This window comes from Salvelinus namaycush, unplaced genomic scaffold (assembly GCF_016432855.1).
Source record: "Salvelinus namaycush isolate Seneca unplaced genomic scaffold, SaNama_1.0 Scaffold117, whole genome shotgun sequence".
Lineage (NCBI taxonomy): Eukaryota > Metazoa > Chordata > Actinopteri > Salmoniformes > Salmonidae > Salvelinus > Salvelinus namaycush.
The window spans coordinates 356,305-384,284 of record NW_024057864.1 but is presented as its reverse complement, the minus strand read 5'-3'; the positions used below and the strand labels follow the sequence as shown (position 1 = coordinate 384,284).

The window sequence follows — 27,980 nt, the reverse complement described above, 5'->3', positions numbered from 1 at the left end:
AAGCACCTTAGTGAGATGGGTGTGCAATTACGCAGGTGTAACCGATGTGAAATGGCTAGCTAGTTAGCGGTGGTGCGTGCTAATAGCATTTCAATCGGTGACGTCACCCGCTCTGAGACCTGAAGTAGTTGTTCCCCTTGCTCTGCAAGGGCCGCGGCTTTTGTGGCGCGATGGGTAACGATGCTTCGTGGGTGACTGTTGTCTCTGTGCAGAGGGTCCCTGGTTCGAGCCCAGGGGCGAGGGGACGGATGAAAGCTTTACTGGTACAGGTACTTTCCCAAAACGGATGACGCAAACAACTGGATTCGTTATTCCATTCATGCCCTGCCTCCAGTCCACTTACCGATATCTGAACAAGAGAGCCTCATCGAAATTGCAACAAGTGTTCTGTGAAAATTGAATTTAAATCAGAAGGCACTGCCAGATTTCTGGATTGGGCTCCGCTCAGAGTATCCTGGCTTTGGCAAATCTCGCTGTTAAGACACTGATGCCCTTTGCAACCACGTACCTATGTGAGAGTGGATTCTCGGCCCTCACTAGCATGAGAACTAAATACAGGCACAAACTGTGCGTGGAAAATGATTTAAGACTGAGCCTCTCTCCAATACAACCCAACATTGCAGAGTTATGTGCATCCACTCAAGCACACCTTTCTCATTAACCTGTGGTGAGTTATACAAATAAGGTTTTATATGTAAGACGGTTAAATAAAGAGCAAAATGATTGATAATTATTTGTGCCCTGGTCCTATAAGAGCTCTTTGTCACTTCCCACAAGCCGGGTTGTGAAAAAAACACAAATTCTTATGTTAATAAATGTATCGTATAGTGTGTGTGGCAGGCTTACAATGATGGAAAAAACTACACTTGAGTGGGCTGACCCTGGTGCTAGAGTGGGTGCGCAGCTGGAGGTTGAATGTCTAAAGGGGTACGGGACTATGAAAAGTTTGGAGACCACAACCCTAGACCGACTCCAATTTGTATACTGCCCCAACAGATCCACAGATGACGCAATCTCAATCGCACTCCACACTGCCTTTCCCACCTGGAGAAAAGGAACACCTATGTGAGAATGCTGTTCATTGACTACAGCTCAGCGTTCAATACCATAGTGCCCACGAAGCTCATCACTAAGCTAAGGACCCTGGGACTAAACACCTCCCTCTGCAACTGGATCCTGGACTTCCTGATGGGCCGCCCCCAGTTGGTAAGGGCAGGCAACACGTCTGCCATGCTGATCCTCAACACTGGGGCCCCTCATGGGGTGTGTAATTAGTTCCCTCCTGTACTCCCTGTTCACCCACGACTGCATGGCCAAATACGACTCCAACACCATCAGCTTGCAGACGACAACAGTGGTAGGCCTGATCACCGATGATGAGACAGCCTATAGGGAGGTGGTCAGGGAACCGTCAGTGTGGTGCCAAGACAACAACCTCTCCCTCAATGTGAGCAAGGCAAAGGAGCTGATTGTGGACTACAGGAAAAGCGGGCCAAACAGGCCCCCATTAACATCAATGGGGCTGTAGTGGAGCAGGTCAAGTTTCAAATTCCTTGGCGTCCACATGACCAACGAACTATCAGTGTCCAAACACACCAAGACAGTCGTGAAGAGGGCACGACCAAACCTTTTCCCCCTCAGGAGACTGAAAAGATTTGGCATGGGTGCCCAGATCCTCAAAAAGTTCTACAGCTGCACCATCGAGAGCATCCTGACTGGTTGCATCGCCGCCTGGTATGGCAACTGCTCGGCATCGGACCGTAAGGCGCTACAGAGGGTAATGCGTATGGCCCAGTACATCAATGGGGCCAAGCTTCCTGCAATCCAGGACCTATATACGAGGAAAGCGGAAAGCCCATAAACTTGTCAGAGACTCCAGTCACCCAGGTCATAGAATGTTCTTTGCTACCGCACGGCAAGCAGTACCGGAGCGCCAAGTATAGGACAAAAAGGCTCCTTAATAGCTTCTACCCCCAAGCCATAAGACCGCTGAACAATTAATCAAATGGCCACCAAACTATTACATTTTAGGGCTTAAGGAATTGATTTCAATATACCGATTTCCTTATATGAACTCTCAGTAAAATCGTAGAAATTGTTGCGTTAATATCCCCCCCCCCCCCCCCAGTATAAATACAAAATGCAAGCAGAAATAAACATTCATCAGTTATAAGGTCCTCAATCAGCTTTCTGAATTGCCCATAGCGGCATCAAAACAAATTTAACAACATTTTGAAGATTGTTCCACAAATAAGGTGCAAGAAAACTAAAAGCTGATGTACCTACTAACTCAGTAGAGACCAAAGGAGTTTCCAGAGTTAACCATCCCGGAGACCGGGTGTGGTAAACAGGTTAGGTACGGTGAGACTTTTTGTAAAAGGGCTTTATAAATGAAAAGATAGCAATTTATTTACCTACGTGACAGAGGGCCAACCAACTTTCTGGTAGAGAATGCAGTGATGACATCACAGAGGGCCAACCAACTTGCTGGTAGAGAATGCAGAGGGCCAACCAACTTGCTGGTAGAGAATGCAGCGATGACATCACAGAGGGCCAACCAACTTGCTGGTAGAGAATGCAGTGATGACATCACAGAGGGCCAACCAACTTGCTGGTAGGGAATCCCATAATAAAGAGCAGTGCGCTGTGATAAACTGCATCTAACGGCTTTAATGAAGTGGCAGCTGCGTTCATATACAAACCATTCGGAAAGTATTCCAACCCCTTCACTTCTTACACATTTGTTACATTAGTCTTATTCTAAAATGGATAAAATAGTTTTTTTTTTTTTATCGTCACTCTACACAATATCCCATAATGACAAAGCAAAAACAGGTTTAGAAATTTTAGCAAATTTAATTAAAATAACACATTTACATAAGTATTCAGACCCTTTACTCAGTACTTTGTTGAAGCACCTTTGGCAGCGATTACAGCCTCGAGCCTTCTTGGATATGACGCTACAAGCTTGGCACACCTGTATTTGGGGATTTTCTCCCATTCTTCTCTGCAGATCCTCTCAAGCTCTGTCAGGTTGGATGGGGAGCGTTGCTGCACAGCTATTTTCAGGTCTCTCCAGAGATTTTCGATTGGGTTCAAGTCCGGGCTCTGGCTGGGCCACTCAAGGACATTCAGAGACTTGTCCCGAAGCCACTCCTGGGTTGTCTTGGCTGTGTGCTTAGGGTTGTTGTCCTGTTGGAAGGTGAACCTTTGACCCAGTCTAAGGTCCTGGGCACTCTGGAGCAGGTTTTCATCAAGGATCTCTCTGTACTTTTCTCTGTTCAGCTCTCCCTCAATCCTGACTAGTCTCCCAGTCCCTGCAGCTGAAAAACATCCCCACAGCATGATGCTGCCACCACCATGCTTCACCATAGGGATGGTGATGTGACGCTTGGCACTCATGCCAAAGAGTTCAATCTTGGTTTCATCAGACCAAAGAATCTTGTTTCTCATGGTCTGAGAGTCCTTTAGGTGCCTTTTGGCAAACTCCAAGCGGGCTGTCATGTTTCTTTTACTGAGGAGTGGCTTCCGTCTGACCACTGTACCATAAAGGCCTGATTGGTGGAGTGCTGCAGAGATGGGAAAACCTTCAAGAAGGACAAGCATCTCCACAGAGGAACTCTGGAGCTTTGTCAGAGTGACCATCGGGTTCTTGGTCACCTCCCTGACCAAGGCCCTTCTCCCCAAATTGCTAAGTTTGGTCGGTCGGCCAGCTCTAGGAAGAGTCTTGGTGGTTCCAAACTTCTTCCATTTAAGAATGATGGAGGCCACTGTGTTCTTGGGGACCTTCAATGCTGCAGAAATTTTTTGGTACCCTTCCCCAGATCTGTGCCTCGACACAATCCTGTCTCGGAGCTCTATGGACAATTCCTTCGACCTTACGCCTCGTTTTTTGCTCTGACGTGCACTGTCAACTACACCACTATTGTCCTCCGTATCCTCAACATCCATCTTTTCTCCCTCCTCCTCTTGGACAATTACATTGAAAGCACAGGCAGGCTTCCCTCCAATGGATATTCTCTCATGACTTTTAAGACTTCTTAGCTGAGTGAATCCCTCCCCACACAGAGAGCAGTGGCAAGGCTTCTCCCCTGTATGTACTCTTTTATGTGTAATGCTTCCAGAATGATCGAAGCTCTTCCCACATTTGGTGCAGTGGTAAGGCTTCCCTCCACTATGTACCATCTCATGCCTCGTGAGGTTGACTTTTACACTGAAACTCTTCCCACATGTGGCACTGTGGAATGGTTTCTCTTGAGTGTGTTCACACTGATGATTCTTTAGATTACCTGAGGAACTGAAACTCTTTCCACATTGAGGGCAGGGGTAACTCCCACGACCAGGTAGTCTTGATGAACGTGGGTCAACTACAACACTATTTTCCTCCTCTTCCCTCTTTTCCTTTTCGATTTCCTTCTCATCCTCTTCCTCCTCTTTGACAATCACATTGAAAGTACAGGTAGGCTTCTTTCCAGTGTGTGATTTCTTATGAGTTTTCAGGTCTCCTGCTCGTCTGAAACACTTCCCACAAAGAGAGCAATGGTAAGGTTTCTCCCATGTATGTAGTCGCTGATGTTCCTTAAGGCTTCCTGAATGATTGAAGCTCTTCCCACATGTGGTGCCGTGGTAAGGCTTCTCTCCACTATGTACTCTCTCATGTCTCTTAAGGTTTACTTTCTCACTGAAACTTTTCCCACATGCGGAGCAGTCAAAAGGTTTCTCTCCAGTGTGTACTCTCTGATGATTCTTTAGAAAAGTTGAGGAACTGAAACACTTTCCACATTGAGGACATGGGTAACTCCCACAACCAGGTAGTATTGATGCTGTGGAACTGGGCTTGTTGACTGAGTCTGGGTTGGGGCTCTCTGCTGTAAGAATATGAACAGATATAGGGTAAGAAAGACAGAGAGAAACAAAGTATTTAAGTTGAATCAGATTCAGTCATTAGAATTAACAGAGTATTGAAAGAAATACTTTGCAATGGGCTTGTTGCATTACACATAGATAATGCCATTGTCAAATTACAATGCGTTGCGCAATGGTCGGTAGTCATTTTTGTTTTGGCACTCACCTTCCCTCTTACACATACAGAAGCCGGAGGGTTATAATACAAAGCAGAATCAATGAGTTAGCCAGCTAACTAGCCTAAAAATTCAGAAATAACAACTTAAAAAAAAAAGATATGATAGACATTGTCATGGTCTAATTAACTCAACAACCAAAAACCTAAGAAAACATTTCTTAATTATTGAACCAGAAAATTAATAGCTATTTCAGGTTGTTTATCAAAGTTAGCTGACTAACTCATTGCTTTGTAGTTTACCTCTCTGAACTAAAGAGGTTGTTAGCCTGAATTTACCTGAGTCAACAGAGTCCCTGTCCTCCTCTCTCTCTTCCTCCTCCCCCTCATTGATTTCTCTCTCCTCCTCCTCCTCTTTGACAATCACATTGAGTTCCACTGTTTGATTGCAGTCACCCAGCTTCACTGATAGCATCTCTGGAGCCCGCTGTGGGCTTCTCTGGGCTGGAACACCACAACCAGAACCCGGTTCAGACATGGTAGGCTAGAGGTGGATCTAAAAAAGGAGACCGAAAGAGTTGAGTGTGAGACTTTCAAACCTAGATTGTGGTATAGCTCTGGAAAATACCAAAATGTATCTAAGCTAGCTAACCACACATCCCATCCAGCAGGAACACTTTTTCCATAAAAAAAAAAAGATCTGAAAGCATCAGACAAGCTAAATTAATAAAGTTGATTTGATTAAAACATAGTATATGTCTACAGTGGGGAGAACAAGTATTTGATACACTGCCGATTTTGCAGGTTTTCCTACTACATGTAGAGGTCTGTAATTTTTATCATAGGTACACTTCAACTGTGAGAGACGGAATCTAAAACAAAAATCCAGAAAATCACATTGTATGATTTTTAAGTAATTAATTTGCATTTTATTTTAATAATTTTGCAATAAAATGCAAATTAATTACTTAAAAATCATACAATGTGATTTTCTGGTTTTTGTTTTAGATTCCGTCTCTCACAGTTGAAGTGTACCTATGATAAAAACTACAGACCTCTACATGCTTTGTAAGTAGGAAAACCTGCAAAATCGGCAGTGTATCAAATACTTGTTCTCCCCACTGTATATATGGAGAAGTTAAAAGAACAGACAGAGTTGTCTGTTCTTTTAACTTCTCCATATATAGACATATACTATGTTTTAATCAAATCAACTATATTAATTTAGCTCTTTATGTGAGACGTATGCATCGCATGCACGTGACCGATAGGGCCTGACCAATAGCATATCATAAATTGGTTATAACAAACTCCAAACACCATAACTGCAAAAATGGACACAGAGGATGTTTACTGTTTGGAACAATGTTAACAACACAATACTTTCAGCATACCAGAGTCCTGTAACGTGATAATTTTTTTTGTCAAGCCTTTATTACAGCAAAGAAAACAGTCACATTCATTTGCGAATGCAATTACCCGAAAATGGAACAGTTTATTTATTGTTTAAGCTAATTATTCAAGGCTTGCTTTATTTTATTTTAACTAAAATGCTTGATTGCATTTCAAATCATGAATGACTTGTATGCTGTGTGATGACATGAACGAACAAATCATTGATTGACATAGTAGCTTATATAAGCACCGGTACACTACTACCAAGTAGGCGCTATTTTTCAGATGTAGCCCTACCGGAGTAGCACAGTATTGTTGAAACGCACATCCATGAGCTACTTTCTATGGGCGTCACTGCTATTAGCTTCACAACTGACATATGGACCAGAGATGAGCATTCAGTCTGACGGCAAAGTGGGTCGACAAGGATTTCGTACTGAGGAAAAGCCGTATTGCATGCTCAAGACTGTGCTGGTTCTCATACCGCTGCTTCCATTTCAAAATGGCATTTGAGAACATGTTTGAAACTTGGAAGCATGAACACTCCTAGCTCCATTCGAACAACTGACTCGAGAAACAAGCTCATCAACTGCGTCTGCAGATACCCTCATGGCCTGCTCAACAAAACCCCACAGTCTGTGTCGGCAGTTAACTTGGAAAAGTACGAGTCTGTGAACAAGCAATTCGGTGGTATTCTCTCTGAGCCTCTTTACGGCGTCGCCACCATGCTCGATGCTAGGTACAAGGACCGCTACTACTTCGATGCAGACAAGAAACAGGGTTTACGTGAAATGTTAGACAGCTGGACAAGATGGAAATGGACAGTGCGCACCGAGGAAGAGAAGCCACGGACAAAACAGAGCTGAAACTTCACTGCTTGACATATATGATGAAATCCAGGTTGAGACGGAACAACGAAAACAGCACAAGTGAAAGAAATAGGTTTTGATTATGTTTTATGGGTAATGGGGAAATACGTAAATGCCCCCAAAAAATAACTTCTTGCTCAGTGTGTGCATTTCAACTATTTACTAGAATGCTTAAATGGACGCTTTTATAAAAATATCGGTATCGTTTTTTAAAGGCAAGGAAAATATCGGATATTGGCCAAAAATGTCATATCGGTGCATCCCTAATCAAAACCATAGAAAACTCCCCATGGCAGCCTAAAAAAGTAGCTGAATTTGTCGCTAGACTAAAATCAATAAAAATAGCGAGGGGTCTACAAACTAAATGCAGAAACAAAGTCCCTAACTTGCCAACAGCTTCTGCATCACGCAGAACATCATTGATAGACCCAACTTTTCTGAATAACAAGAAACTATATTGGACCTTCCTTCCTTCCTATGCTACCCTCCCGGGGCGGCAGGGTAGCATAGTGGTTAGAGCGTTGGACTAGTAACCGAAAGGTTGCAAGTTCGAATCCCCGAGCTGACAAGATACAATCTGTCGTTCTGCCCTTGAACAAGGCAGTTAACCCACTGTTCCTAGGCTGTCAATGAAAAATAAGAATTTGTTCTTAACTGACTTGCCTAGTTAAATAAAGTCTAAATTTGTAAGTCGCTCTGGATAAGAGCGTCTGCTAAATGACTTAAATGTAAATCAATCAACCATCCCTTAAGCTTACCATATGCTTCCCAGTAGAAACACTTGAGAAATACTGCTCCAAACATCTTAGATGTAACATTGCACGACTAATACCTCTTCAGTAAAAACTCAAAGAAAATATTTCTTGATTTATTTTAGATTGATTTGGACTATTTTGAGGAAGTGTTACTGTACACATGGAGTAATACCAAACATTAGAAACACCGTCATAATATTGAGTTGCACCCTCAGAACAGCCTCAATTCATCAGAGCATGGACTCTACAAGATGTCAAAAGCGTTCCACAGGGATGCTGGTCCATACACATCTCTCCGGGAAGAAGAAGTGTTTCATGATTAACAACTCATGGTGTAATTGTAACAGAGGAACTCAAGTCCTTTTGTTCACCTGACCTAGAATTCCTCACAATCAAACGCTGACCAAATTATCTCCCAAGAGAATTCTCATCGGTTATTATCACAGCCGTGTACATCCCCCCTCAAGCCAATACCATGACAGCCCTCAAGGAACTTCACTAGACTTCATGCAAACTGGAAACCATATATCCTGAGGCAGCATTTATTGTAACTGGGGATATTAACAAAGCAAATTTGAGAACAAGGCTACCTAAATTCTAACAGCACTCGCGCTGGCAAAACACTGGATCACTGCTCCTTTAACTTCCGCGATGCATACAAGGCCCTCCACCGCCCTTCTTTCGGCAAATCTGACCACAACTCCATTTTTCTCCTCCATTCCTATAGGCAGAAACCCAAAACAGGATGTACCCGTGATAAGGAATATTTAACACTAGTCTGACCAATCGGATTCCATGCTTCAAGATTGTTTTGTTGGTCTTCTGTTGGATTTATCTAGAGTTATGCACAAAATGGATTTATTCATAATATAATAAAATGTACCATTCAAACGAGTTATATCAACATCCATTTATGGAAAATGATCCGACGAGTTTAACGAAGTAGAATATTATTTTATCTTGCGAAATATGCAAATTTTTGGATTACATTGTTGGAAACTGATAATTGACTTATAAAATGTTACGAATAAACATACTAAAACATGTTTAAGGAAATGTTAGCAGACTTAGAATTTTGTTTAGCAATATCAAAAAAGTTAACAGTTAATAGGCTTAGTAGCACAAATAATATTATAGCATTGACAATATTGTTAACAGCATTAAGAGTAATGGTTACGAGATAGCTATGGAAACAGTAATACAAATAAAACATTTATGCTACTGTTAATATTATTATTATTATATAGGCCGCTAAGGTCATAAAAAATATTGAATGTAACCACAACAAAACAAAAAAAAATCTAAATAGTAATATTAGAATAAACGTTAGAAAACATTAAAATCCCATTGTTATTTAGCCCATTCTAATTGCAGAATGTTTGACATTGGACATGCATATTGCACTGTACATAATTGCCTGTACGTTGTGTCACAGTAACGGGGGGGGGGGGGGTCCATTCTACCCAGGAGCACCTTTAGTTTTTAAATACACAGAGGTAACACCCCTTTTGTGGGCCTTAAAGAGTGGCCAATCAGCATAAATCCAAGAGGGTTTTTTCTCCATATTAGACACAAACTTTTGGGTCAAACTCTTCCGTTTTGTATGCTATGGACTTTAGTTTGTTGGCTGGACCCTGGTTTTATGGACACACAATCGATTATGTACGGTACAATATTTATGTCCAATATGAAACAAGTGGATTTAAATTGATTGGCGTCTCTTTAATATGAACTCTTAGGAAAAAATTGCTATAGTTAATTTTTACAAGTTGTCTTTGAGCTGCAAAAGTCAAATTGAAAACAGTATTTGTATTGTTGAATTCGTTTTTCATAATAGCAAGCTAGGACTGGTGGTTTGGTTAGCTAAACTAGCAAGTCTGTCTGTTACCACAGCAACTACTGTAGCTATCTAGTAAACTTGCTAGCTACTTCAGTGGATGTTGAACACATTTCTACCGGCAAATGTGTTAAATTATAGCCATGTTATAAAAGGGATAATCAACTCGGGGCTCTATGCGTTCTCTGGAAAATAGGTCAGTTGTATCAGTTCCCGAAAACACCTTCCACGTCACTCATTATTTTCCATAGAACACATAACCCTCGTTGAATATCCCGTACGTACACCGCGGGTGTGATAAGACCAATATTTTTACTGGTCAAATTACTTTAGTTAACCAGTTTATAATTGTGCGACGCCCTATGATACACCCAATCACGGATGATTGTGATACAGCTGGATTCGAACCAGGGTGTATGTAGTGACGCGTCTCAGTGCCTTAGACCGCTGCGCCACTCAGGAGCCCATGGCCAATATACCACGGCTAAGGGCTTGTGTCCAGGTAGTTGTGCACAACTTCAGGAGTTTGAGTCGACTCTGACCCCCCTGTGGTTGGAGTCGACTCTGACCCCCCTGTGGTTGGAGTCGACTCTGACCCCCCTGTGGTTGGAGTCGACTCTGACCCCCCTGTGGTTGGAGTCGACTCTGACCCCCCTGTGGTTGGAGTCGACTCTGACCCCCCTGTGGTTGGAGTCGACTCTGACCCCCCTGTGGTTGGAGTCGACTCTGACCCCCCTGTGGTTGGAGTCGACTCTGACCCCCCTGTGGTTGGAGTCGACTCTGACCCCCCTGTGGTTGGAGTCGACTCTGACCCCCCTGTGGTTGGAGTCGACTCTGACCCCCCTGTGGTTGGAGTCGACTCTGACCCCCCTGTGGTTGGAGTCGACTCTGACCCCCCTGTGGTTGGAGTCGACTCTGACCCCCCTGTGGTTGGAGTCGACTCTGGCCCCCTGTGGTTGGAGTCGACTCTGACCCCCCTGTGGTTGGAGTCTTAGGAGTCGACTCTCGCCCGACTCCCAAAACACGCTGAAATGGATACGCACACACCACCTCATTATTGCAGTCCTACTAGGAAGACTACATTTGCGTTCTAGAGAACTGACATGAGCTCGATACTGCCCATTTGCTCATCAACGCAGCCTATAAAAAAGGCCTAGGTGATGTGTAGGACTATATATATATATATCTTTTTTTACATTGAAGTTATGACGGAAGCCCGGCGGTTTTTATTGTAGGCGTGAAGATATTTTAACGTCACGTCTAGACAATAACAGGCTACACTGATAACTCGTGCTTGTCTGCCAAATGTATAGGTCTTCCTCATAATATTTAAATTGATGAAATGTGATCCTATTCATTATTGTAGCGATCCATGGTAGACGTCCTTCCTAATAACGCCCCACAATCCTGCTGACTCCAGTTGCTGAACCGTATTTGCACTTGATTGTGTTTATGGATGACAAGTGAACTTGCTATTTCCAAAAGCTTTAGCGGGGGACGCTGCTTAGAGATCTATTGCCTAGGACAGGGCTCTCCAACCCTGTTCGTGTCGAGCTACCCTCCTGTAGGTTTTTCGCTCCAACCCTAATCTAGCGCATGTGATTCAATAATTAGCTGCTTTTTAAAGCTGGATCAGGATAGTTACAAATTGGGGTTGGAGCAAAAAACCTACAGAAAGGTTGCTCTCCAGGAACAGGATTGAGAGCCCTAACCTAGGACATCAACAGCCAGCCATGGTTTCATTAAATAAGCTATAGGCAATACTTCTTTATTGCATATTTAGGGCCAATTAAACTGATGCATTTAGCAATGTTCAGCTTCAATACACTGGCACCATGAAGAATAGCTTAACCATAGTCATTGACAGCCTAATGTATACTTTTGGTAAATTTACGATGCATTGCTAGACAAGACAGGTAACCAAGATACATAGCCTATACAAATGGTTCTGTCTGCCCCGATCCTCTTTCTAACTCGCTGGCTCCTCTTTCTCTTCACTATGAAAAACGCTAGAGTGTGTTTGGTCTTCTGTCTGCTGGGTGTAGAAGAGAGTCGATAGCCCCTACTTTAGTGAACTAAGAAAATGCAAACACAGTACTGCACGTGTAACCGATGTGAAATGGCTAGCTAGTTAGCGGTGGTGCTATTAGCGTTTCAATCGGTGACATCACTCGCTCTGAGGCCTTGAAGTAGTTGTTCCCCTTGCTCTGCAAGGGCCGCGGCTTTTGTGGAGCGATGGGTAACGATGCTTCGAGGGTGGCTGTTGTCGATGTGTGCAGAGGGTCCCTGGTTCGAGCCCAGGTAGGGGCGAGGAGAGGGACGGAAGCTAAACTGTTACACACGGTCGGAACTAGAAGCACAAGCATTTCACTAGACTCACATTAACATCTGCTCACCATGTGTATGTGACAAATAAAACTTGATTTGCGATAGCCTACATCTTTTGGATTACAGATGCATGGTTCTGGCTGTGCCCCCTCCCATCTCTTCTCCCCCCCCCCCCCCCCCCCCCCCCCCCCCCGCTCTTTGCCATATACCACACCTCCTCTGGCCTTACTGCATACGTACACATAACGACTCTTATACTGAAGGATTCAAAAACATCCGTGACCCGGAAGTATTTAGTTATTCTTCAAATCAAATTGGTCACATACACATATTTAGTGGATGTTATTTTGGGTGTAGCGAAACGCTTGTGTGCCTGCTTCACAGCGCCATTATTTTTGATAGAAACACGAAAGATGTTACAAGTAGACATTCCTTCTTAAATTTGCTTGAAAACGTTATGGAAAAGGGTTAGGGATTCGCTGTTTTCATAACCGGTAGTCAGATTAGCAACGGTTAGTCCAGCCAATGTTGCTACCTACAGTAGCTAAATAGATTAACGTTACTGTAGTTATAAAACATATTTCGTTAAGCCATCTGTGGCTAAACAATGAGCTGGCGGTTAGCTAATTCATCGCCACAGTCAGTTTACTCACAATGAGACGACAGCTGGCTAACTATTAAGTAAAAGTCACTTCAACTCAACCGTTACCCCGAAATTAAGTTAGTTTGTTAGCTAGCTATCGACACAAACGGGTTGGACGGGAGATGTGTAGCTAGCTAACGAGTGGCTAACAGCTCGCTAGTTAGCTAGCTGGGAGAACAACAAAGCCAGGCCGCGGCAACCACTGCCGTTTAATCGTGGACTGCGTTAGTTTACAGACCGTGCTACAAGCTCAAGTTTAACATTTGAAATTCGCAATATGTTACCTTGAACTGATTCCCTGTAGCTAATTATTTAGCCGAGAAGAACTTGATGAAATGGTGAGGTCTCGTAGAGCATGCGGAAACATTCATCCACTTCCCGAGTGCGTTTGGTCTGGATTATGAGATGCGGCAGAAAATGTTCGTGAGCGTCGTATCAGCGTGGTCGTTGTGCATGTGTTGCTGGCCTCTGGCGGAAATACGTCTTCTTCTTCGATGTGGTTTAACGGCGGTTGGCATCCAATACATGTTGCATTACCGCCACCTACTAGACTGGAGTAGAACTTCCTTATACTTTGTTTGAAAAAAAAATAAACAAATACCCTACCATATAACACTCACTCACAAAAAATAATAATATATATATATATTTTTAAATAACATCACCCTACTCCACTATTTAAATATATTTACTCCTACCTCAGGTCAACAACCTGAAAGGATGGGACACCACCACTTAACACACCCTGTAACTCTTCTGATGTCAAGTGTCACACACCCAAATACCTCTGCAGCTAAGCCACCACAACTTCAATTTTCTGTGATTTACATTCCATCCCTGCAGTACAGTTGATAACCATTGCTATAAATGCTAAAAATCCAATCTTACTGAAACATATATCACTTGTTGGCCTTCCCTCTGTACTGGTATAGATCTATTACTTACACCACTCCTCTCAGGATCCCTCCCCCTTGACCCATCTTCCTCTACTTCCTCTACTTTGCTTGCACATGCTTTTTCAGTTCTGCCCACACATGTTCTATAGACTTGAGGTCAGGGTTTTGTGATGGCCACTCCAATACAATGACTTTGTTGTCCTTAAGCCATTTTGTCACAACTTTGGAAGTATGCTTGGGGTCACTGTCCATTTGAAATACATCCACAAGTACACCTCCAATTGACTCAAACTATGTCAATTAGCCTATAAGAAGCTTCTAAAGCCATGACATTTTCTGGAATTTTCCAAGCTGTTTAAAGGCACAGTCAACTTACTATATGTAAACTTCTGACCCACTGGAATTGTGATACAGTGAGTTATGTGAAATAATCTGTCTGTAAACAATTGTTGGAAAAATGACTTGTAGATGTCCTAACTGACTTGCCAAAACTATAGTTTGTTAACAAGAAATTTGTGGAGTGGTTGAAAAACGAGTTTTAATGACTCCAACCTAAGTGTATGTAAACTTCCAACTTCAACTGATTTTTGTTTATTTTTGGGGGGTGGGGGAGGATGCCCACAAACCCCCCTACTGGCTGTGGGCTAAGCCCCCAATGTTTTAAAATCCTAGAAATACCCCTGTTGGTAAATAGCTTATTTGGGCATGCGAAAGAGCAAAAATCAAACCTATTCCCGAATAATTGTTGGATTGTGTCATTTCACATCTAACCCTACATTCGTTAAAAACCCACCACCCTACTCCACTAATCTATTTAGTCATACTTCAGGCCAACAGCCTGAAAGGACAGGACACCATCTTCTCAACTCTACACGCTGTATCTCTTCTCGTACAACCAAATACTTCTATGCAGCTGCCACCACAACCTCTATTTTCTGCGACTTATTTTCCATCCTTTCAGTAAAGTTGATAACCATTGCTATGAACGCTAAAAAGACAATCTTACTGAAGCATACATCACTCCTCGGCCTATCCCTCTGTACTGGTGCAGATCTACTACTTACACCACTCCTCTCAGGATCCCTCCCATTGACCCATCTATCTACTTTCTTCACTGCCTCAGCATACAACTGCTGCACTAATCTAACCCTGGAAACCTCAACCTGAGTCTCTCGCACCGGACATTTCTGATCCCCAGCCCCATGAGCACCCCTACAATTAACACATACCACTACTTTCCCCAATGCTACACATTCCTTTGTCTCATGCCCGTCTGCACACTTCTCACACCTAGGAACCTCCCTCCTACACACTGCTGCCACATGCCCATAAGCTTGACACCTGTAACAATGTATCGTATTCGGCACAAAAGTTTGTACAGGATAACTTATATATCCTAACATCACTTTGTCGGGCAAAGAATCAACATCCAAACTCAAAAGAACAGACGATGACTTCTGTTTCACCACTCACACCACCCTGTCTGCGTCGCCAAACGACAAGCATCACAAACACCGGGAATCTTCCCTTCAATTGGTCCACTTTTACATTTACTGATACCCCAGTAATCACTCCTTTCAATGGCAGCCTTTTCTTGAGAGCAAAAACAATTCACATTTCTTGCCCCCATTCATTTAACAGGGAGCGCCTTCTCCCTCTGACCAGCAGAAACACAAACAATTATCACAAGACCACTTTTGGTTACCCTCACCGATTTCACAGCACCCAACTTTGTTTTCACCCACCCTGAAACCACAAATGGATCAGCCAAAAGGCAACTTCTTCCAAAAACTTCACTCCTACTATCACAGACTCATCGTTATCCTGATCCCCGGTGCAAGCCTCGGGCTCCGAGAACTTCACCACACCGACCACCTCTGATACTACGCCCTCATTCACTTCCATTTCTCCTCCGGTCTTCAGCTCACTCTGCTTACACTTTCTATCATTCTTCTTTAACAAACAATTTCCCTGCCAGAGGCAGCAGGTAGACTAGTGGTTAGAGCGTTGGGCCAGTAACCGAAAGGTTGCTGGATTGAATGCCCGAGCTAACAAGGTAAAAATCTATCGTTCTGCCCCTGAACAAGGGTAGGCCAACCCGGTAGGCCATCATTGTAAATAAGAATTTGTTCTTAATTGACTTGCCTAGTTAAATAAAGCTTCTTAGACCTCTTTTTCCCCCTCTATTCCTCCTCCGTATTCCAAGTATACGTCTCCTTATGATAATACTGCACTTCTCCTGACATACATCTTGTTCTTGCCTTCTCAAGGGATGCCATTTAACCGGCTGTCACAATCTCCGTACAATCAGCACGAACCCCCCGGGATGTAGCGCTAAACAGTGCATCCCACTTATAAAGCAGCTGCTTCGTCTTGATGTTCTTCTTTATCAAAAGCTACTGCGATGCTTTTCCATTTCTAACAAGCACGCTCTTCCAACCGCCATCCACCATCTCGCTCTTCCAACCGCAGTCCACCATCTCGCTCTTCCACCATCTCGCTCTTCCAACCGCAGTCCACCATCTCGCTCTTCCAACCGCCGTCCACCGTCTCGCTCTTCCAACCGCCATACACCGTCTCGCTCTTCCAACCGCCGTCCACCGTCTCGCTCTCCCAACCGCCATCCACCGTCTCGCTCTTCCAACCGCCATCCACCGTCTCGCTCTTCCAACTGCCATCCACCGTCTCGCTCTTCCAACCTCCATCCACCATCTCGCTCTTCCACCATCTCGCTCTTCCACCCGCCATCCACCGTCTCGCTCTTCCAACCTCCATCCACCATCTCGCTCTTCCACCATCTCGCTCTTCCACCATCTCGCTCTTCCAACCGCCATCCACCGTCTCGCTCTTCCAACCGCCATCCACCGTCTCGCTCTTCCACCCGCCATCCACCGTCTCGCTCTTCCACCCGCCATCCACCGTCTCGCTCTTCCACCCGCCATCCACCGTCTCGCTCTTCCACCATCTCGCTCTTCCAACCGCCGTCCACCGTCTCGCTCTTCCAACCTCCATCCACCATCTCGCTCTTCCACCATCTCGCTCTTCCAACCGCCATCCACCGTCTCGCTCTTCCACCCGCCATCCACCGTCTCGCTCTTCCACCCGCCGTCCACCGTCTCGCTCTTCCAAACGCCATCCACCGTCTCGCTCTTCCACCCGCCATCCACCGTCTCGCTCTTCCACCCGCCATCCACCGTCTCGCTCTTCCAACCGCCATCCACCGTCTCGCTCTTCCAACCGCCGTCCACCGTCTCGCTCTTCCAACCGCCGTCCACCGTCTCGCTCTTCCAACCGCCGTCCACCGTCTCGCTCTTCCAACCGCCATCCACCGTCTCGCTCTTCCAACCGCCGTCCACCGTCTCGCTCTTCCAACCTCCATCCACCATCTCGCTCTTCCACCCGCCGTCCACCGTCTCGCTCTTCCAAACGCCATCCACCGTCTCGCTCTTCCACCCGCCATCCACCGTCTCGCTCTTCCAACCGCCATCCACCGTCTCGCTCTTCCAACCGCCATCCACCGTCTCGCTCTTCCAACCGCCATCCACCGTCTCGCTCTTCCAACCGCCGCCCACCGTCTCGCTCTTCCAACCGCCGTCCACCGTCTCGCTCTTCCAACCGCCGTCCACCGTCTCGCTCTTCCAACCGCCATCCACCGTCTCGCTCTTCCAACCGCCATCCACCGTCTCGCTCTTCCAACCGCCATCCACCGTCTCGCTCTTCCACCCGCCATCCACCGTCTCGCTCTTCCAACCGCCATCCACCGTCTCGCTCTTCCAAACGCCATCCACCATCTCGCTCTTCCACCCGCCATCCACCGTCTCGCTTCATGCGCTTGATACGTCTGACGGAAAGAAGTCAGGCAAAACAAAAAAAATATGCAACAACTTAAACAATTTTACTGAGTTACAGTTCTTATGAGGAAATCAGTCAATTAACCTCTAATTCCTCCCAAACCCGGATCCGGGAGCACCCCCATCAGTAAAAAAGCTGACTAGCATAGCCTAGCATAGCGTCACAAGTAAATACTAGCATCTAAATATCATTAAATCACAAGTCCAAGACACCAGATGAAAGATACACATCTTGTGAATCCAGCCATCATTTCTGATTTTTAAAATGTTTTACAGGGAAGACACAATATGTAAATCTATTAGCTAACCACGTTAGCAAAAGACACCACTTTTTTTACTCCACCATTTTTTTACTCCATCAGTAGCTATCACATATTCGACCAAATAAAGATATAAATAGCCACTAACCAAGAAACAACTTCATCAGATGACAGTCTGATAACATATTTATTGTATAGCATATGTTTTGTTAGAAAAATGTGCATATTTCAGGTATAAATCATAGTTTACCATTGCAGCCACCATCACAACTCTCACCAAAGCGACTAGAATAACTACAGAGAGCAACGTGAATTACCTAAATACTCATCATAAAACATTTCTGAAAAATACACAGCGTACAGCAAATGAAAGACACACATCTTGTGAATCCAGCCAATATTTCAGATTTTTTAAGTGTTTTACAGCGAAAACACAATATAGCATTATATTAGCTTACCACAATAGCAAACCACACAACAGCATTGATTCAAGCCAAAAATAGCGATAACGTATAACCCAGCAAAAGATATACATTTTTTCACTGACCTGCTCAGAATTCTTCAGATGACAGTCCTATAACATCATATTACACAATACATATAGAGTTTGTTCGAAAATGTGCATATTTATCGGCACAAATCGTGGTTATACAATGAGAAAAGTAGCCAAGCTGCAAAGAAAATGTCAGGAGAAATCTTGGGAAAGGCACCTATTCTAATCGATAAATAATCATAAACTTGACAAAAAAATACAGGTTGGACAGCAAATGAAAGATAAATTAGTTCTTAATGCAATCGCTGTGTTAGATTTTTAAAATTAACGTTACTGCGCATACAGCGTGCGCTAAAGCGAGACCGCACCGAAATTCATGGCGGAATTATTGTTTAACATTTGTCAACATAAATACGAATTAACAGCATAAAGACTTCTTACTATTTGACGAGCTTCCATCAGAATCTTGGGCAAGGTGTCCTTTCTCCAGAACAATCGTCTTTTGGTTGAAAGATGTCCTCTTCTCCTGTAGAAATAGCAGCTAACGCTAGCTATGTGCCGGAAAGGTGTCCAACTCCTGATAGCGCGTCACAAAGAAATTCCAGAAAATCGCAATAAACTGATATAAACTGCTATAAGTCGGTTTAAATTAACTACCTTATGAAGTTTTTAAGACAAAAATCAAATTAAATCAGAGCCAGAGATATAGAACTGCTAAAACGAAAGCTTTTCAGGACGCCATTGTGATGTCCCTCCTGCGCCAGGCGCCCCGTTGAAAAGGTCGGACCTTCCGTTCCACGGGCTTATATAGTGCCCCAGATGGTGCAATCCACTCCATTCAAATTCTCACCGCTTACTGACATCTAGAGGAAGGCGTATGCAGTGCATGTAGCCCCATAGCTTACATGGGAATTTATAAACTGACCCTAAAACAGAGACCTCGATTTCAGAAATCTCACTCCTTGACAGGAAGTGTGCTGCAGAATGAGTTCTGTTTCATTCAGAGAAATAATTCAAACGGTTTTAGAAACTAGAGAGTGTTTTCTATCCAATAGTAATAATAATATGCATATTGTACGAGCAAGAATTGAGTACGAGGCAGTTTAATTTTGGAACTAATTTTTACAAAGTCGAAATGGCGCCCCCCTATTGACAAGAAGTTAAAATAAAGTCATTGGGCCCTAATCTATGGATTTCACATGACTGGGAATACAGATATGCATCTGTTGGTCACAGATACCTTAAAATAAATGGGCCTCAGGATCTCGTCACAGCATTTCTGTGCATTCAAATTGCCATCGATAAAATGCAATTGTATTCGTTGTCCGTAGCTTATGCCTGCCCATACCATAACCCCACCCCCACCATGTGGCACTCTGTTCACAACGCTGACATTAGCTATTCCACACGACGCCATACATGTGGTCTGCGGTTATGAGGCCAGTTGGATGTACTGCCAAGTTCTCTAAAATGACAATGAGGCGGATTATGGTAGAGAAATTAACATTAAATTCTCTGGCAACAGCTCTGGTGGACATTCCTGCAGTCAGTATGCCAATTGCACGCCCCCTCAAAACTTGAGACATCTGTGGCATTGTGTTGTGTGACAAAACTACACATTTTAGAGTGGCCTTTTATTCTACCCAGCACAAGGTGCACCTGTGTAATGATCATGCTGTTTAATCAGCTTCTTCATATGCCACACCTGTCAGGTGGATGGATTATCTTGGCAAAGGAGAAATGCTCATTAACAGGGATGTAAACAAATTTGTGCACAACATTTTTGAGAAATAAGCTTTTTGTGCATATGGAACATTTCAGGAATCTTTTATTTCAGCTCATGAATCATGGGACCAACACTTTACATGTTGCATTTATAGTTTTGTTCAGTGTAGATTTTTCAACCAAAACAAAAATCATTACATTATATTTCTATCAGCAGTGTGATGTTATATTATTACAACAGTGTATAGCATCTGTTATCCATTATTATCATAATGTTACTATACTGACTTGTCATCGATAAAGACAATCTACCAACATAATACACTTTCAACGAAGAAGAGGAGCCACACAGACAGTTGGAACTGTTTGTATTTATAATTCAGTTGAAGGATAGTTGACATCTTACACAGTTTACAAGCAGATCACATGACATAACGATACATCATATGGTTGACTTTTGATGTCAATTAGAGATCTCCATATACCCGAATATACCCGAGACCTGGGCCCGTTCGGGTCGTAAATTCTAACCTGGCCCTCGGGTTTGATTGTCATCGGATCTCGGGTCTATGTAACTACAGCTGATATATCGAATGGACAGAACGGCTTTGCATAGTCTATAGCATATACATTTTATGCAAATGAGGTGAAATGATTGACTTATAGAAGGCCTAGCCAACATATGAAGACCCAAAATAGCAACTTGGCTGATATCTGGACCCGTGAAGACCTCTAATGTCAATACAAACCAGCCCTTCTACTGATTTGAATTATGTATTCAAAAAAATTATTTACAACTGAATTCTACTGGAGTCTATGGACTTATTTTGTATTCAATAGAATAGCCCATAGGGCCCATGGTCAAATGTAGTGCACTGCAGAATAGGGCCCATGGTCAAATGCAGTGCACTGCAGAATAGGGCCCATGGTCAAATGTAGTGCACTACAGAGGGAATTGTGCGCCATTTGGGACACTCAGCCCCAGTATATACTATATACAGACACAGCCCAAGCCTTCTCAGATTTTTCTCAGATGCTTTACTGCTCATTTAAACAGGAAGGCTCCAGGGCAGGTTTTATTTTGGACAAACTTATCGACGACCTTGTCGTGAAAGTCTGACCTGAGTCCTTGAATGAAGTCCTTCTCGACAGAGAGCATGGACAGTGCATTTAGCCTGCCATTGTTCTGTTGCCAAGCGACCGCGGATCCCGAGGTGTTCCGAGAACACGGCAACGCCTGGATTCTTTTCAGAGTGGGGAACCTTCTATCAGACTCGGCGGTCTGCATGGGAGTGGTGATGATGATTTTGAGAAGAGAGACCGTATCTGACAAAACATCCTGGAGGTTGAGCTCGCTGATTGTTTTCAGTAAAGAAAGAGCTGTTGTACCCCTGTGGAGCTCCGTGTGTTGGTACAGAGAGGTCAATTCATCTTTCAGCTTCCCAGTGTTAACCACCGGCCATAGCTTGGCAGCACACTGTAGGGCTGAGCACGGGAAACAGCCTACGAACTTAGAGAAGAGCGTGGGATTCACCAGTTTGGCTGCAATTAAATGGTCACTACTTTGAGAAAACCTGTGATGCACATGTGTGACGATGATGTCACATGCCTTTCTCATGACCGCTGCAGTTGTCTTTGTGTCTCTCTTGTCGTTGTCCGACGTGGGGCCTACGTGTGCTGTGGCCTCAGCTCTCCCCTGTTGGGCCTGAACGTACTTCTCAAAACTATCAACTGCCTGTTCGATGTCCGCCACGACAATGTCCCTTTTGTGTATATTGACAGTGAGAACATCCACCTCTTGCATGACCAAATAGAATAATTCCAGTAGTTGTAGGAACGTGGGGTCCCTGAGTTTGGCTGACAGGCCATAAGCCTCTCTGATAGAGTCCTGGTCCCACATCGGCTGTGTCCTAATATCCTCCACACACTTCTGAAGAGCAACGCGATTCTCCCAAACCACACTGACCGTTTCTCGCTCACAGTTCCACCCTGCAGCTGTAGCTCTCTTTGGCTGATCTTGGAAGAAGGTCTCGAACAAAGACAAATCCGCAAAAAACACTTTGAGTTGGGTCGCTGTCGCCGAGCAGATCTGCTGGAGTGTGACACGTAGCGGGTGAGCGTAGCAGTGCACAAAGTTAGCGTTGGGATAGGTGCGTTTCAGGTGAGTTTCCAGGTCGCGTACGTCGGCCCCGTCCACTGCTGCCGCAGCGACCCCGTCGTACGTCTGAGCGATCAGCTTGTGCTCCAGTTTCAGTGGTTCCAGCGAGTCCTTGACTGCGTTGGTGAGACCGGCGGCCGTTTTATCCTTTAGGTCCACAAACTCCCAAAACCTCTCGGTGACGGTATTGTCTGGAAGCATGTACCGTAGCACGACAGAGACCTGCTGTGGCGTACAGGAGTAGATTGTTAGCCCAAGAAGCTGATCTTGGGCCAGTATGGCGTTTTCCACACTAATGGTCAAGGTTGGGAGTGGAGACGCTGATCCTAGATCTGTAGCTAGGGGTATTGTCACCCTGGAGGAGACCTCCCCTGTCCACGGCATGCCGTCCACCTGCACCGCTACGAAGCTAGCCGCCCACACCTCCTTGGTAATCGCCTCTTTGTACACCTTGTGCATACAGTCAAACAGTTTGTTTTGTACATAGCCTCTTGGGTGCTTAAAGAAGCCGTGAGCATCGTAATGCCTCTGGAGTCTCGAGTCTCCCTCGCACATCGTCTCAAAGATGCACTTAAACATGGATGTGTTTAGAGAGTCCGGCTCGACCCGGCCGCTCCGCCACCACGTGGCAGCCATGTGTCTCCCACACAGCACGTAGCATTTGACCATTCTACCCAGCACGTACCTGTTCTCCTCGGTTTGTCTGTTGTGTATCTCAATGGAGCTTGGGTTTACGCTGACCAGCTGACCAGCGGCGTTAGTCTTCCCTAGAAATCCTAGTTTCATGCCGTTTTCCAAATGAGTACAACAACTCTCGTGTTTCGAAATCCTTTCGGAGAGGTGCTTCAGGTCCTTGAAACCCACCGTTGACCAAGTGCCCTCTTTGCCGAATAAAAGGCACGGGAAGCAGTACAGCGCTTTTTTGGAGACGCTAGCCGTCAGCCACGATTTCTTATGGAACCACGAGGGGTTGAATGAACGGGTCGGGTCCTTTCCCTTTGTTCTGTGTTGGGGAAGTGTTATTTCTACATCAGGTGGCTGGTGGGGACCGAGACTTTTTATCTGGAGTTTCTCCTCCTGCGACAAAGTGTAACGGTTAGTAAGGAGAAAATCCACATGGTTACTGATTGATGTTGGTTTTCTGGCCTGGTTCAAGCTCTCATCACATATATCTTTATGTTTACTAGGATCCCCATTAGCTGACATGATGATGAAAGAAAATTGTGGGAGGACTGGTGGGAGGATTGGTGAGAAGGAGCTGGAAGTCTTTTTCTGTTTGGGAGGACACGTTACACCGTGGCTGCGGTCTTTACAAGTGTGTCTTCTCAACTCCTCTGGCTCATAGAAACTAGTGAAGCAGTCCATGCAGTGGTGACGTTTCTGTCTTGAGTTCCTCCCTCTGTGTTGTTGCTGGTTTCCTGACACTGTGGTACTGGGCTCGCTGAGTGAGCCCGAGTTGGAGCTCTCTCCTGTGAGAATATATTAACAGATTTTTAAAAAATTATTTAACCTTTATTTAACCAGGTAGGCTAGTTGAGAACAAGTTCTCATTTACAACTGCGACCTGGCCAAGATAAAGCAAAGCAGTGCGACACAAACAACAACACAGAGTTACACATGGAGTAAACAAACACACAGTCAATAACACATTAGAAAAAAAGTCTATATACAGTGTGTGCAAACGAGGTAAGATAAAGGAGGTAAGGCAATAAATAGGCCATAGTGACGAAATAATTACAATTTAGCAATTAAACACTGGCGTGATAGAAGATGAATGTGCAAGTAATATGGGATTACAATCAGAAAAGAAAAAAAAATGATGCATTGATTGTTTAGAATTCAGGTGTGATTAAAACACCAAATGATACAAAGGCATCTCCCCAATTAAATGACAGCGCCTATCAGAATGTATGAGGTTAAAGGGGAAGTTTACCTAAAATACCAAATTTCCCCAAGTGATTCCATACATTGAAACTAGTTAGGTGGAGTTCTCCCCCTCTCTCTCCCTGCAGTCTAGAACTGGAAAGCTGCTAAAAGGGTCACGTTACTCGTCTTTCTGTACGACTAACTCTGCTCTGTTGTCAAAGAGTGATTGTGAAATCTGCGAATTGTGGACAGATTCTTTGATTTATTGAAAGCGTATGGCCAAATCAGCAAGTTTTTTAAACCAAAACCTATGGTTTTGAGTCAGGAAATGTGTACTTTCCCACCTAAAACGATTGCGATTATTTTATGTGGCCGACTGCAACAACAGCAGAGATGGGTAACAACTGTGCATGTGCGCTCTCGTGGGGCAAACTCTGACCAGTGGAGGCTGGTGGGAGGAGCTATAGGAGGACAGGCTCATTGTAATGGCTGGAATGGAATAAAGGGAACGGAGTCTAACCTGTGGTTTCCATATGTTTGATAACGTTCCATTTATTCCATTCCAACCATTACACGCTGTCGTACACGTCAATCCAGAGCATCCCAAACATGCTCAATGAGTATGCGGGCCATGGAAGAACTGGGACATTTTCAGCTTCCAGGAATTGTGTACAGATCCTTGCGACATGGGGCCGTTTATTATCATGCTGAAACATGAGGTGATGGCGGTGGATAAATGGCACGACAATGGGCCTCAGGATCTCATCACTGAAGTCTTTCGTCGTTTTCTCAGCTTTTAATTTCCTTAAAACTGGTAAAACGGATGACATTTGGACATTTTGCATATGACCAATCTTTCCACTGTTTTGAAGTTATGGCGTTTCCTCCACGGTCCCTAAATGAAACAGACAACTTTACTGGTGTTAACTAGATTACTAATGCATTCATTCTAACGATGCAAGACATTATTCTGGTGAGCATTACTTTATTTAGTTTTCTGTGGCAACAAGTTATGACAGAAGAGAAGCTGCATGTATCAAACTATAGTTGACAAAACAAATGGACTACCAAATTTCAGAAATTATAATATGGCCTAGCAAATGTCAGAAATTATAAGCAGAAACTTGTCTAAATTAGGGGTGAAAGTAGCCAGTAGTAAATGAATTATGGCTGGCTAAATTATAGGGTAATTATTATGGTGGATCTAACTGCGCAGGTAGCCTACTCTTTGCCTACTAGTAACCACCAGCTGTGTGTGTGTCTGTGTCTCTAAATTATAGGGTAATTATTATGGTGGATCTAACTGCGCAGGTAGCCTACTCTTAGCCTACTAGTAACCACCAGCTGTGTGTGTGTCTGTGTCTCTAAATTATAGGGTAATTATTATGGTGGATCTAACTGCGCAGGTAGCCTACTCTTTGAAGTGATTTGTTTGAAAATCAGATGAAAACGGCATCACACAACACCCATGATATGTGAAACTGAGCCCGCACAGACCGCAGAAACTACAGTGTACGGGAGGAGATGTTTACATGCCACAGTATCCTGTCTTAGATCAACTCTAGGCATCTTATCCGGGTTTCTCATAACCGGGATACAAGCTTTTTTCAGGTTATTGTAAAACGGGATATGGGTGTTTATACACGTCAACTCAAAAACAGAATAGTTGAGTATCCTGAATAATAACGGGATATGTGTGTTTATATGTAAACATGGTCAGTGGCTAAATCAGAGTTGAACATGTCATGTAAAATCCCTTGAGAAAACATTTTAAAATGCATCTTTTGAATTAAACGAAGATTAGTATTTTGCCGTTTGGCATCTCGAAAAACATACTACTGTCACGTTCCTGACCTGTTTTCCTTTGTTTTGTATTTATTTTAGTTGGTCAGGGCGTGAGTTGGGTGGGTTGTCTATGGTTGATTTTCTATGTTGGGATTTTGTGTTCGGCCTGGTATGATTCTCAATCAGAGACAGCTGTCAATCGTTGTCCCTGATTGAGAATCATACTTAGGCAGCCAGGGTTTCACTTGTGTTTTGTGGGTGTTTGTTCCTGTGGAGGTTTTGTTGCCACACAGGACGGTTTCGGTTTTGTCACGTTGGTTGTTTTTGTATTATGAAGTGTTTTGTTGATTTTCATTAAAAGAATGAACACTAACCACTCTGCGTTTTGGTCCCCACCTTCTGTCAGCGAGGACAGCCGTAACAACTACGGGACAATGATCACTGAGATCATATGCAAATACTCCACTAGACAAATATTTATGGATGTTATTAGTCAGAAGTTTATAAATCAATGAGGAGTTAACAGGGTTTTTCACATTTAGGATCAATTGAGTCAGATTAAAATCAATGCATATACTCTTTAACCCCCTTGCATAAGACAAAACAATCCCCATCAAAATCCATCTATTTAAGATAGAGATTGCTATTTTTTTGTTGTTGTATGGGCTGCGCCTCAATCTACTGCATCCGCCAATGGCAGCCTTCTGCATCTGCGGTGGGCAAACTACAGTGGTTTTTGTCAGACCACGAGACATCACGAAAATTGGTCTTTCTCACAAAAAACATCAGGAACGGTTTGGGCTACAAATTACTATGACCACTATGGAATGATGAGACTCTCACGAACACGATAGTTCACAAACGTCACGGAACTCGCCTGAAGTCAGTACCGCCGATCTGCCCAACTTCTGTCTGTAGTGTCCGAACAGCTTGGGGCTACACACTTGTTTTGTTCTAGGACGGCCACAATACTCATCTGAAGGTAGCACGGTACCATTTATTTTTTTATGAATGTAGGTATATACAGACGTAGTCTAGTTCCAAAAATATGGGTACAAAAACGTAAAATTATTGTTATCTGTTTTTCCATGTCACGTGACCCTTTTATGTAGCTTTCCAGTTCTAGGCTGCCGGGAGAGAGAGGGGGAGAAGGCAAACTCCACCCAACTAGTTTCAATGTATGTAATCACTCGGGAAATTTTAGGTTAACTGTATTATTTTGTCATTGACATCTCTCCATACCCCACATCCAACCTAACTGACCTGGAGGAGCCATATCAGCATTTCTCTCCTCTTCTACTTGGACCTCTCTCTTCTCCCCCTCTTCCTTATCTTCTTTGATTTCACTCTCTTCTTCTTTAACATGTCCCTTCTCCTCCTTTTTGACAATCACATTGAGTTCCAGTGTTTGACTGCAGTCCTCCAGCTTCACTGAGACGCAGTCCTCCAGCTTCACTGAGATGCAGTCCTCCAGCTTCACTGACACAATCTCTGGACCAGGCTGTGAGCTTCTCTGGCCTGGAACGCCACAGCCAGAACTCGGTTCAGACATGGTGGGCTAGAGGTGGGTCAGTAGAACCAGAGGCGGTATAAAAAGGTGAGTTTCACAAACAAACAGGTTATATACCACATTTGGGAAAGGGGTGCAATGCAAACGTGTGTACGCTGAAGTGGTAGTAAACAAAGCAAGCTAGCCATTTTACATTTGAGTAATTTAGCAGATACTCTTATCCAGAGCAACATACGAGTGCATAACTTTTCGTAGCCAACAGCAATAGCTAAATAATATATTACGGACAAAACACAATGCAAAGTGTTAGCTAGCTAGAAAGATACCAACCTATTTAGCTGCAGTCACTTTCCAACCCAAGACAATGGCTAGTGTAACGTTAGCTAGCTTACAAGCTAGGATAACACGCACTCTAAAAGACTCAAGAGTTTGTCTGAGACATGCGTTATTTAAATAACTCATTAAAAAGTTCTAAATGAAAATGTAAAACACATTTAAACGAATGTCCTAGCTACCTGAAATAATTGTTTGTTTGGATGAGAATATCGATGGAAAACTACTTGACGCCAGCTAGCAATAACTTCCGGGT

The 27,980-nt window shown here is 44.0% G+C and overlaps 2 protein-coding genes across 2 annotated transcripts; both read right to left on the bottom strand.

The window, feature by feature from the left end:
* Positions 1 to 657: 657 nt before the first annotated feature.
* Positions 658 to 13,243, bottom strand: LOC120035976 (zinc finger protein 2 homolog). The gene is made up of 4 exons (XM_038982464.1): positions 13,132 to 13,243; positions 5,360 to 5,576; positions 3,822 to 4,868; positions 658 to 662 (listed from the first exon to the last, which is right to left on the bottom strand). Exons 2-4 carry the CDS (start codon positions 5,556 to 5,558, stop codon positions 658 to 660), a joined length of 1,251 nt encoding a protein of 416 aa, XP_038838392.1. The 5' UTR covers positions 5,559 to 5,576; positions 13,132 to 13,243.
* A 6,915-nt stretch (positions 13,244 to 20,158) lies between these two features.
* LOC120035958 lies at positions 20,159 to 27,944 on the bottom strand. The gene is made up of 3 exons (XM_038982443.1): positions 27,722 to 27,944; positions 27,145 to 27,439; positions 20,159 to 23,699 (listed from the first exon to the last, which is right to left on the bottom strand). Exons 2-3 carry the CDS (start codon positions 27,431 to 27,433, stop codon positions 21,118 to 21,120), a joined length of 2,871 nt encoding a protein of 956 aa, XP_038838371.1. The 5' UTR covers positions 27,434 to 27,439; positions 27,722 to 27,944; the 3' UTR covers positions 20,159 to 21,117.
* Between the last annotated feature and the right edge of the window lie 36 nt (positions 27,945 to 27,980).

Bases quoted from the DNA above. Each gene is read 5' to 3' on its own strand.
- LOC120035976 (XM_038982464.1), bottom strand. From the start codon at position 5,558: ATGTCTGAACCGGGTTCTGGTTGTGGTGTTCCAGCCCAGAGAAGCCCA. The intron at 4,869-5,359 runs GTAAATTCAGGC...ATATTCTTACAG, and splicing joins CAGGGACTCTGTTGACTCAG to CAGAGAGCCCCAACCCAGAC.
- LOC120035958 (XM_038982443.1), bottom strand. From the start codon at position 27,433: ATGTCTGAACCGAGTTCTGGCTGTGGCGTTCCAGGCCAGAGAAGCTCA. The intron at 23,700-27,144 runs GTCAGTTAGGTT...ATATTCTCACAG, and splicing joins TGCTGATATGGCTCCTCCAG to GAGAGAGCTCCAACTCGGGC.